This window comes from Myotis daubentonii, chromosome 5 (genome assembly GCF_963259705.1).
Source record: "Myotis daubentonii chromosome 5, mMyoDau2.1, whole genome shotgun sequence".
Lineage (NCBI taxonomy): Eukaryota > Metazoa > Chordata > Mammalia > Chiroptera > Vespertilionidae > Myotis > Myotis daubentonii.
Window position 1 is genome coordinate 37050196 of NC_081844.1, and position 11894 is coordinate 37062089.

An 11894-nucleotide genomic window follows, 5' to 3' on the forward strand; every position below is an offset into this window, starting at 1 on the left:
CATCCCAGAAAGTTTCTTTATGCTCCTTTGCAGTTAATCACCACTCCCACCTCAGCCTCTTCTGATCTGATTTCTGTCTCTGTTAATTTGCCTTTTCTAAATATTTCATGTAAATTGACTTAAACAATAGGCAGTGTTATGTGTCTGGCTTCTTTCATTTGGCATCCTAGTTTTGACATTCATCTGTGTTGTACAACATATCAGAGGTTCATTCCATTGTATTGCTACATAGTATTCCAGTGTATGGATGAATATACCACATTTGTTTATCCATTTACCATCAGTTAATGAAAATCTGGGTTATTTCTAGATCGGGACTCTAATGAATAATGGTGCTAAGAGCATACACATACATGTTGGGTAGATTCCTAGGAGTAGAATTCCTAGGAGTGTTGAGTGATACATTTTTAACATTTTAAGAAATGCCAAACTGTTATCTTATATTACCACCAGCAAAGTAGAAGGTTCCAGTATCTACACATCCTTGCCAATATTTGTTATTGGTGTTTTTTTTAATTATAGCTCTTCTGGTTGGTGTATAGTGGTATCTCATTGTAAATTTAATTTGCATTTCTCTAATAACTAATCATGTTGAGTATATTTTCATATGCATATTAGCCATTCACTTATCTTAACTAATGAAATGTCTACTTAAGTAATTTGTCAGTTTTTTTCTTGAAAGTTGGGTTGTTTTCCTTCTTATTATTGAGTTGAAGAGTTCTTATATATTCTATCACTCTGGAATTTTTCATTGCTTCTATTACACCAGTAATTACGTTGTTCATTTTTACAAGACTAGTTGTCCTTCTCAAGGTATATGTTGGGGTCGGACAAGGGTGATAATTCACCCAAGGTTGGCAGTCCTTACACTGGCACTAACCTTGGCTGCAGCTGTGCCCACGGCCTGATTGAGCACACAACCTGAACTGCAAGTGCAGAGCACAGAGTTTGCCTCCTTCCATCTCTGTCATTAATCAGAACCATGGCCTTGAAACTGTGCAGGAGGGCCTATCTTTACATTCTCTTTGTGACTATCCAACCATAGCAATTGAGATTTTTAAAAAATGGGTCAAGGGGCCTTAGCCTGCATTTTGGAATCTCTCTTAGACAATTGTTTTGGTCCCACTGGAGAAGACAGAAACCAAATTCAGGTGGAAAAGGTATGGCAGCCCAAATCATGTTATGCTAATTTAGCTATGAGGTGGGCAAGAGAGACCCTTTCAGAAGAACACGCTGATGTTTTGGACTTGGCTGGAGACAGATATACAGCATCTTCTGGGGAGGTGGGGATGGAAGAGTCGTTCTTTCCTGTAGAAGAAGAGGCAGCAGCTACATGCTACCCTCATTCACAGTGTTTTGCTTTCCCACCTCATCTCTAGGACTTTTCTATTCAATGGTTTCCTGACCCTGAATCTTAGCATCATTGTGCATGATCTATAAGAGCCAAAAGCAACATTTATGGGGGCTCTGGACCAGGTAGTAGATATGGAAGCAGAGGAGGATAAAGAACAAGGATCTTTCTGGAAACCAAGTCTGTAGGCCTCAGGGATGAACTGCAAACAAAGGGAGAGAAGCTGGATTGTTTCTTATTTCAGGAGCAAAAGAAAATTGAGAGCTGCCAACACCTTTGGAAGATGAAATAAGTTGTGGAAGGATACCTGTCTGTAAGAGAGAGAAGAACAGGCTTTCTGTTTCAGAGATCCCATGGAGGGATGCTCCACCCAAGCCTGTGGAGAGGACTCAGGCTGAAATTGGTAACTTACCCCAAGATCCAGGGGAACAATAGGCGTGGTTGTGGGTCCCGGGTTTTGTAAGCACCCCTATATGTACATGATTACTTCAGGCACAACTAATCATATGCGAATCCTTCCTCACAGCCTTCACCGCACCCTTGACCTTACTCCACAAACTGAGAAGGGCACTGGGCTTTGAGGTAATACCGTGTTTAGTCACAGGGTTAATAGAAGCATCACAAAATAGAGTAACAAGATGGGCGATGGTGATAGAAGCAAACTGTACCCAGAGTCTGGCTCATGCATGTAGGGCCTTCCTGACAGGTTGGTCTCCACATTAATCCATACAAGGTAATTAGCCACCTTCGTGTACACTCCAGGCACATTCTTCCGGCCACAGCCCACTCCCCAGCTGACAATGCCCAGCTGGTACCATATGTTTTTGTCCTTTTTCTGGCAAACCAGAGGTCCCCCACTGTCACCCTAGAAGAGAAAAGTTGTTTGGGAATAGAAAGAATAGTAACAAGTTACTCCTATAGCCTATTGTATAGGCACCTGGTACAAGGCAAGAAACACAGTGACTTTTGATGAGCAGACATTTTAAATTTTGATTAGACTCTCCAACTACATGGCTATGTTCCCAGATCTGTGACTGTCAGAAAGAGTGACAAGCAGTTTGGTCAAAAGCAATGATAAGTGACAACTTGGTCATAAAAGGAACATCCATCATCACCTTCATGTAATTGTGTGCATTCATTTTAACATACAAAGAAGTGATTTGCTAATCCATGTTGCCTCTAAGCACTTTTTAAAATTTCAGAATTCTTTCAATTGTCCCTCTGCCTTTTTACTTCAAAGCCACTTTCAGCCAGCCCATATTGCTCTTCTTGGATTGTTCACCACAGCAAAAAGTGAAAATACAAGCACAAAAGTCCATTATGCCCCATAATAGGTCATTGGTTGAATACAGCAGGCATACCAAATGACACAGTATATGTAATTCCTAATTCCAACCATGCAGAGGGAACTCCTTAGTTAAAAGATCACATTTTAGTTTAAAACATGAAATTTTAAACAATTTACACTTTTAAAAATATCATTTCACATCTGTCCGAATGACCATCATCAATAAGTTAACAAACAAGTGCTGGCGAGGATATGGAAAAATGGAACCCTACTACACTGCTGGCAGCAATGAGATGGGTGCAATCACTGTGAAAAAAAGTGTGCATTTTCTCAAAAAAATAAAATGACTGTCATTTGACCCAGGGATCTAACTTCTAGGAATATATCTGAAGAATCCCAAAACACCATTCAGAAAGCATAAATACACCCCTATGTTCATAGCAGTGTTATTTACAGCACTGGAAACTGTCCAAGTGCGCATCAGAGGATGAGTGGATAAAAAAGCTGTGGTACATCTACACAATGGAACACTATATGGCTGTTAAAAAGAAGGAACTGTTACCTTTTGTGATAGCATGGGTGGACCTGGAGATTATTATGCTAAGCGAAATCAGCCAGACAGAGAATGATAAATACCATATGAACTCACTTATATGTAGAATCTAATGAACAAAATAAACTGATGAACAAAATAGAATATGAAGTAAGGATACATGGAAGAGACTGACAGACATCAGAGGAAATAGGATGGGGGAGACTGAATGAATGAAGGTGAAGAGATTAGCCAAAGAACATATATGCATAGCTATGGGCACAGACAACAGTGTAGTAATGGCCAGAGGGACCGTTGATGGGAGCTGGGTGGAAGTGGTTAAATTGGGGGGGGGGGGGGGGATAGGGAATATCTTTAATAGAGTTAATAATAAATGAAAGAACATCATGAAAAAGATTGCCAATAATTACAAACAAAACAGACATCATTGACATGGAAATTGAGGCCTACTCTGCCTTTTTATGCCCCCAAACCTTTTGGACCACTTTTTAAATTCTATTGAAGAATAAGGTGTCTTCAAAAAACTCAGATATGGAAAAATAACATGAAAAATCCCATAATTATATAAATAATTAAATTTATGCATAAACACGTGATAGTGTATAAGAAGAATGTTTTGGGTAGACTATGGGACTCTGTAGCAGTGGTTTCTCTGGGGAGTGTAAGAGGTAAACTGTGCGCCATCTTCACCACTTGAATTTCCTTTACCAGGCACTCAAATAAATAAGTGCAATAAATAACATTTTTAATTCCAACCATGCAGAGGAAACACCTTAGTCAACTTTCTACATCGTTATGCATTACTATTTTACAGACATAGGATCAGGCGGTACATCTCATTTCATAGGTTACAAAGATTTATCTTTGAAAATATTAAGTGACTCAAAAAAGTTGAAAAGGGGCACCATTCAATAATATGCAAAAATCCTAATGAAAAACTATTAACAAACAAATAAAAAAAACAGGACACGTGTTTGATTTCTTTTCACCAGAACGTTCTCATGAAGAAGTTGCTGTGCACATTACCTTACTTGGAACCAAACTCTCCTTTACCAGATTCTTTGAAGTCACTGGAGAAGCCCATGATCTTTCTCTAAGATGAATTGCAATCACTTCTCTGGAGAAGGAAGGATCTCCATGAAAGATGCTCGGCAGAGCACAGTCTTGTTAAGAACCTAAATTTCTGGAGCCAAACAGGCCTTGGTTCCAATCCCAGGGCGAAGCTTCAGCTGAGAGAATGTGACAATCTTCCTCCGTGTTTTAAGGTGTGTTTTTTATGCTGGTGATAATAACTGCACGTCTTCTGCAGGACGGCTGTGTGAATGGAAGGAAATGACACGTGTGCAGCACTTAGCCGGGCCCTGATGTGTGGCGAGCCTGTACTCGGTGGTAACTTGTGGTTGATGAGCAGCCAAATCTGGGCAGCTGTCATTGGAGCCCCACTTCTACTGGAACCCAAAAGATGGCTCCAACCCCAGAAGTCAGCATGCCTTCCTCAGAATTCTGGGTCTGTAATTTACCTCACTGGTGTGTCCTCCTCAAGACTGTCAGCTTTCTGATCCTCAGTCTCCCCATCTGAAATAGACCTGCTTCCTAGGGCCAGTGCTTAACCCTTTCATGTATTTGTGGAAGCGGTTTGTGTGCTATTGAGTTTCTCTGGGGAGTGTAAGAGGTAAACTGTGCACCATCTTCACCACTTGAATTTTCTTTACCAGGCACTCAAATAAATAAGTGCAATAAATAACATTTGTAATTCCAACCATGCAGAGGAAACGCCTTAGTCAACTTTCTACATCGTTATGCATTACTATTTTACAGACATAGGATCCAAACATGTCTAAGAGATGGTGATGGAAAACACGATATTCACAGCAAAATGAGCCCAGTCCATGTTGCCTCCCCTTTGCCCATCAATATGTCCCTCTAAATTTCTCCACGTTACCCCTCTGATTCTGAAAACCTCTGCCTGGGTCGTCCCTGAAGCCCTACTCAAGGTTCGTGTTCCTCCTCTACCGTGCTGTGCATTGAATCAATTTCCACAACAGTTCTAAAAGGTGGGACCTCTTAGTATTCCCATTTTACAGGTGATGAAATGTGAAAAGGCACAGAGGGAAGTCATAGGCAGTAAGTAGAGAAGCTAGGGGAGCCCGCACCCCCAACCACCACCCTGCACAGCCTCTGTTTGGTTACAGAGCATCTGTACTAGGTTGAAGATCATCTCTCCCAAATTCATGTCCACCCAGAACCTCAGGCTGTGACCCTATTTAAAAAAGGGTCTTTGCAGATATAATTAGTTTAATTAGGATGAAGTTGTATTCAATTAGGGTGGGCCCTAATCCAACACTGTCCTAAGAGACACGCACACAGGGGAGAAGACCATGGTAAGAGATGGAGGCAGAGGTTGGAGTGAAGCCCCTATAACCTATGGAATGTCAAGGATTTTAACCACCAGAAGCCAGGAAGGGCCAGGAAGGATCCTCCCCTGGAGCCTCCAAAGGGAGTGTGGACCTATGGGTGCTTTGACTATGGACTTCTGGCCTCTAGAGCTGGAGAGAATACATTTCTGTTGTTTTAATCCACCCTCTTTGTGGTGGTTTGTTACAGCAGCCTTAGGAAACTTATTCAGGGGAGGAGGAGGGCAGCCAGTTATCCTGGGAAGGTTGGCCAGCCCTCTGTGCAGCCCTTTTCCCATCAAAGGACCAGCTCCATTACCTGGCAGGCATCCTTCCCACCATGAGCGTTCCCAGCACACAGCATGTTCCTGGTGACCATAGGCATAATATTGGAGCACTTTCTCCATTTGACCAGCTGGATGTTGACTTTCTGCAGCTCTTGATGCACACCTCCCAGAGGAACTGACCCAAAGAAGAAGCAAATGGAGAGAGGACCCTGAGCTCAAAGTGGTCCCTATGAGTGGAGATCAAGCACCCACCCACATTGTATCTTTTCACCTCAATGACAAGGGAACTTCCCTATGGTCCAGAGAACAACCCAGTGTGGACCGAGTGAGGCAAGGGTGGGAAGGATGGCCAGCAGACTCTCAAGCCCACCCTCCCTGAATCCAGAGGTCCCCAGAACTGGACCCTACTGGGTTTCAGCCTGTGTGCACCATCTTCTAGCCCTACAGAAGCTGCCAGTCTCCAACTAGAGCAGCGGTTCTCAACCTGTGGGTCGTGACCCTCTGGGGGTCGAACGACCCTTTCACAGGGGTCACCTAAGACCATCGGAAAACACATATATAATTACATATTGTTTTTGTGATTAATCACTATGCTTTAATTATGTTCAATTTGTAACAATGAAATTGGGGTCACCACAACATGAGGAACTGTATTAAAGGGTCGCAGCATTAGGAAGGTTGAGAACCACTGAACTAGAAGCTAAAAATACGTTTCTTTTATATCCACAAGGATGTAAAGAGATTCCACAGTTACAAGTTCTGTCCTGGGCTCACAACACATAATGGTGGGCTTGAATTGTGTCAGGCCTCACGAGGAGCTGAGCCCAACACCTAGAATATTCACTCCCCAGAGATGAGGATAGTTTTGTCTTTGTACAGTATTGCTGAATCCCTAGAACAGGGGTCCTCAAACTATGGCCTGCGGGCCACATGCAAATACAAATATTGTATTTGTTCCGTTTTGGTTTTTTACTTCAAAATAAGATATGTGCAGTGTGCATAGAAATTTGTTCATAGTTTTGTTTTTTTTTAACTATAGTCCGGCCCTCCAACGGACTGAGGGACAGTGAACTGGCCCCCTGTTTAAAAAGTTTGAGGACCCCTGCCCTAGAATCTAGAACATTCCCTGGATCATAGAAGAGGATCAGTGAAGATGTGCTGGATGAAGCATGAGGAGTTCTACGTTAAGAAAATGGCCCTCTTTGAAGCTCATGATAAATTTCTAAGGGCAATTCTTAGGAAATCTAATGTAGCTCTGAGCTTTGGGACCATGTGGGAATCCACATACAGCCATTGGGAGACCGCTGGGAAGAGGAACACTGACTGGAATTCATTTTTTTCTGCTCTGTTGATTAGGGGGCAAGACACATGTATCAAGATGAAGGACGAAGGTCACCATCTTGTGTGGCTGGGAAAAGTGGTGGGAGTAGTTTGCAGGTTGACTCTATAAAGACGAGTTCACATTCAGTTTATGCCTTTCTCCTTGATCTGTGATTTTCAAATGTTTTAGTCACAGAGCCCCTTATCCCAAGGGCACAGAATTGACACCATCAGTTGGAACGGAACTGTGCTGGAGGACATGGGTATGGATTTCCTTGAGCACAGTCCATTTTGCCACCCCTTTGCCCATCTATATGTCCCTCTACATTTCTCCAAGTCATCCCTCTGACTCTGAAAACCTCTGCCTGGGTCATCCCTGAGGCCCTATTCAAGGTTCATGTTCCACAATCTGGGCATAAAGCTTGCTCCAGGAGGCCAGGAAGGCACAGGAAGGACAGCTCCCATATGAACTGAGGAGAAAGTTCATCATAGAACCTTAAAGGCTCCTAATCAACCAGGCAGCCTTTTCAGGGCCAGCAAAGTCTCCAGCTTTTTTATTCTCCTTGCAAACATCAGCCAGGGTGCTACCCTCCGGTGGGCTAAGCTACAGTAACTCACTAGTAAGGCCCCATCCAGACACCCAGCAGTTTCTCCATCTATGTATGTCAGTGACTTCTGAAAGGCAGATGGGAACTTTGGTGACACTCAAGTTAAATGGGGATTGGAGCAAGAGTAAAGCGATGTCATTATCCAAGATCCAGCTGTCAAAATAGGGGTGAGTAATTAGCTTGTCCACTTTTATCCTTGTCAAGTTCATGGTGATATCATTTCTGTTTTCGTGTATGATCTCCAAGGTAGATCTTATTTCAAAACAAAAGGGAAAAAAGGTAAGTGATGGAAGAGCAAAAGGTGAATCTTATGAGAAAAAAATTTCAACAGTCTGAGGCTCTGATAATGAGAGCTGGGGAGATGGTGCATCTGGGGCCACGGTGAAGAGCCCCTCCCTACTGGGCAGGAGGAGACAGACACGAGTTCCAGGTCCACCCTGTTGGCAACAACTCTTGGCCTGATGGTCTCTTGTTTGGGCAAATTTACTTGTAAATTTCATCAACAAATGTCTGGGAAGCCATGCTATGCACAAGTAATAGAGGGAATTGTCCCTGGATTTGCAAGAAGGGCTGGACTAGCTCCAACAAACACCTGGGAAGATTCTCAACAATACTGATTGGAAGATGTAGGCTAAGACAGCAGGCACCTCAGGAGCTGCTGCTATGCAGCCAGGCCTGGAGCAAATGCTTAGGAAAGCAAGATTCTGAGAAGCACGAGGAACATTTGTTCTGCCATTTTGGTCCTACACAGCAAGCTGTAAAAGCTCCTAGAAAGAGAGCAGTGTCTCTCCCACCTGCAAAGGGTGATGTTTAACCACAAGGGCATATATTTAACCTCCTGCTAACTTCTATGACAAACCTAATGGAGGCTCCAGGAGCATAATGAGCAGGTAGGAGCAAATATTCGACCACACTGGTTTAAAGAGAAGTCTGTTTGCAGTACTTACATATTTTTGTTTATAAAGCAATGGGACGCAGACAGAATCCACCACTCATTGAGAATCGATCCTCCACAGAGATGTCTCCCTTGGTCAAAAATATTCACCTGCCACGGGAACTCTGTGATGGCTGCAGGCTCCCCGCCTATGATTTTCGAAACTTTTGGTTTTTCAGTTTGGGTGTGTATTGTTTGACCACATGTCACTAAAAGCAGAAAGAAGAAAGAGGGTCAGAGCCCAATAGTCATGGTTGGTTGGATTGGAAGAGACTTAAAGACAATGCCCCTTCTCCCAGCCCCTCCCCATCCTAGCACAAAGATAGCCATGGCTTAGCCAGGGTAACCTCAGATGGGAAACCCATCAGACAGTGTGCCCCCAGGCTGTCAATGGTGCCACAGTTGTAAGGATGTGCCTGTGGAGAGCAATGGTTGTTGCCTTCACCATAGCTTAACTTCTGAGATGGGTCTCTCACTGAGGGCCTTTGGGGAGGAGACACAACCACAAGCCTTGGGCCTGGATCTTGTTGTTGCCCCCGAAGAGGGGGAACCCAAGTGAGCATATTCATTTATATGAAATTAGGCCTCATTGTCCTCTGAAAACAGGGCCTTGGTATATTGTCTTGGTATAGAACATTCTCCTCAGCTCTGGACAGATATCTTCAAGGGCCTCTCACATGGACCACACAGACACCAGAAATCTTACAGCCGAGGGAAACTGACCAGCTCCTTCCTTCCCCACTGGTTCCTCTTCCAAGTTTCTGACTGGTTAGTGGTGCCATCTTTCACCTAATTTTAATTCTAGAGATCATCCCAGTGGCACCTTGAGAGGAATAAAAATTTGGCATTTCCTATGTAATAAGATTACTTTGACTTCTTTCAATGTCTTTGAAATGTCATTTGATTCATGAGAAAAATAAACATCATAAAATCTAAACTATTGAACACTTGGTAGTTGCCAGCCACCATTCTGTTCTCTCTAAAACAATTAAAGGATCGTGTAAACCCCATGAGGTAACTGAAATTACTATTGCCCATTTGAAAGGTGAGGCAACAGAGGCAAGTTTAAGATTGGGATATCTGGCTAAGACCCAGCAGCTAGCATATGACTGAGCTAAAATTTGAAATTGGGCAGTCTGACTCCAGAATCTGTTCTCATAACCATGGGGCAAACTGCCTTCTAAGTGTTAAACATGTTTACTCTCGGGGAGAAAGAATTTTTTAACAGAAAGGTATAATATGAAAGGTATATCTATTCAAATCAACACCCACATGTTAGTATCACCAACCATCACCATATCCACACAAATACCACCACACATCCACACACACCACACAGCCCTACATCACAGATCCCCACACTATACATCCGCATATGAGACATCCCCGTATCACACATCCCCACATCACTACCTCACCTCCCGTCTTCCACTCTTGTCCCTGCACGGTCTGTCCTCTGTACCAGACAGAGCACCTTTCTCAAGACCTCTGATTTCTCCCTCTCCCATTTACACTCTCTTATGGCTTCTCATTGAATCCAGAATAACAGCCAAAGTCCTTACTGAGCCTCTATGGGGATCAGCATGATCCGGGCCCTCCTGACCTCTCTGGGCCCACCTTTCTCCTGTTCCCCCTTCCCACTCCCTCTGCCCCAGCTGCACTGACCTGTCTGCCTCTGAAACATACTGAGCATCATTCAGGGGACTTTGCATTTGCTGCCACTTCTGCTTGGAAATACATGTCCTTATCAGATGGGTCTCAACGTGTGTCTGGTCATGGTAGGAAGGCTTTCTGTGACCACCTACTACAGCAGTCTCACCAACCACCTGCAGACCTTCCATCACATTAGCCAATTTTGTCTGCCTCAGACCACTTAACAGGAGATGAGATCAATTTGTTTATGGATCATTTATCCATTTAATACTTCCTTCCCCTCACTAGATAGTAACATTGCTTAAGGATAGAGAATGTATATGCCATTCTCTGGTATAAACCCAGCTCCTAAAACAGCTCCCAGCATGTCATAGAGGTTTGATATTTGTCAGCCAACACATTGAACATAACGCAAGCTCCATAAATTCTCAGGATCCAGGGAGATGAAGCCATCATAGGCGTTAATACACAGCCTTCATTATCTTATATACTAAAAGCCTAATATGCAAATTGTCCCATCGACCAGGAGTTTGACCAGGGGTGGGGCCAGCTGGCCAACCACAGGAAGGAAGGCCCGGGCCGGCAGCCGGCATGAATTTCATGCACTGGGCCTCTAGTACTTATATGTCATGGTTTTGCATTAGACCAGTTAGGCTCCACATGAGCCTTTAGAAGGTAATCAAGGAGAAAACAGCAGGGAAAACCTTCCTAGGCTTATCCTTGGCCTTAAAGCTGCAGGATGTGGCCAGGTGGCACCTTCAGCTTAACAGCTGGTTCCTTCTCTCAGGGGGTTTGCTTACATTTTCCATTCACTCTGGAACACTCTGGTACTTAACACAGGTATTAAACACACACACACACACACACACACACACACACACACACACACACACGGCTCCTCCACATATAACTTTACAGTTTAGGGTAGTGTGGGAGCAATGATCTGAAAGTCTGATCTAGGCACCCCTCCATCACATTCACCTGAGGGCCTTATTGAACATGCAGTTCCCCAGCTCCCACCCAGAACCAGAGAATCAGCATCCTAGGACTTGACCTTTTGAACACAGCTCCTCTGTGCTGTGAGGCACAGACATAAGAACACCACGAGAGACCTACATGCCAGGGAGCTATGTGCCCAGGGCAGCAACAGGGCGATGGACAGCAGAAACACCACTCTTCCATCCTCCACCCTGTCCTTGGCCATGGTCTCTACTCAAGCCAATGGAGAGACTTCTGCTGAGATGGTACATAGTCAATTCAGGCAGATCCAGTTGTGGCTTTGCCCTCTGTGCTTGGTTTCTCTCAGTCTTAACCTACGAGGTCACAATAGGGCACTGGGTGGAGCTGGCACGATCCAGTCAAAGCAACCCGCTGGTGCCCCGGACCCAGAACTTGATGGTTTCCATGAGCCAGTTCTCTGAGATATGGATGTCAGTGTGGAACTGGGGGGTTAGAGGGAGCAGAGTGGGAGAACTCTATACCAGTCAGGGCATCTCAGATTCACTAA

The 11894-nt window shown here is 44.0% G+C and overlaps 1 protein-coding gene across 1 annotated transcript; it reads right to left on the bottom strand.

Annotated features, from left to right (window-relative positions):
- Nucleotides 1–1949: 1949 nt before the first annotated feature.
- LOC132234231 (serine protease 52-like) lies at nt 1950–11637 on the bottom strand. The gene is given in 6 exon segments (XM_059695274.1): nt 1950–2216; nt 5905–6047; nt 7811–8052; nt 8748–8943; nt 11504–11570; nt 11572–11637. Coding segments are annotated over 6 exon segments (981 nt in total).
- Between the last annotated feature and the right edge of the window lie 257 nt (nt 11638–11894).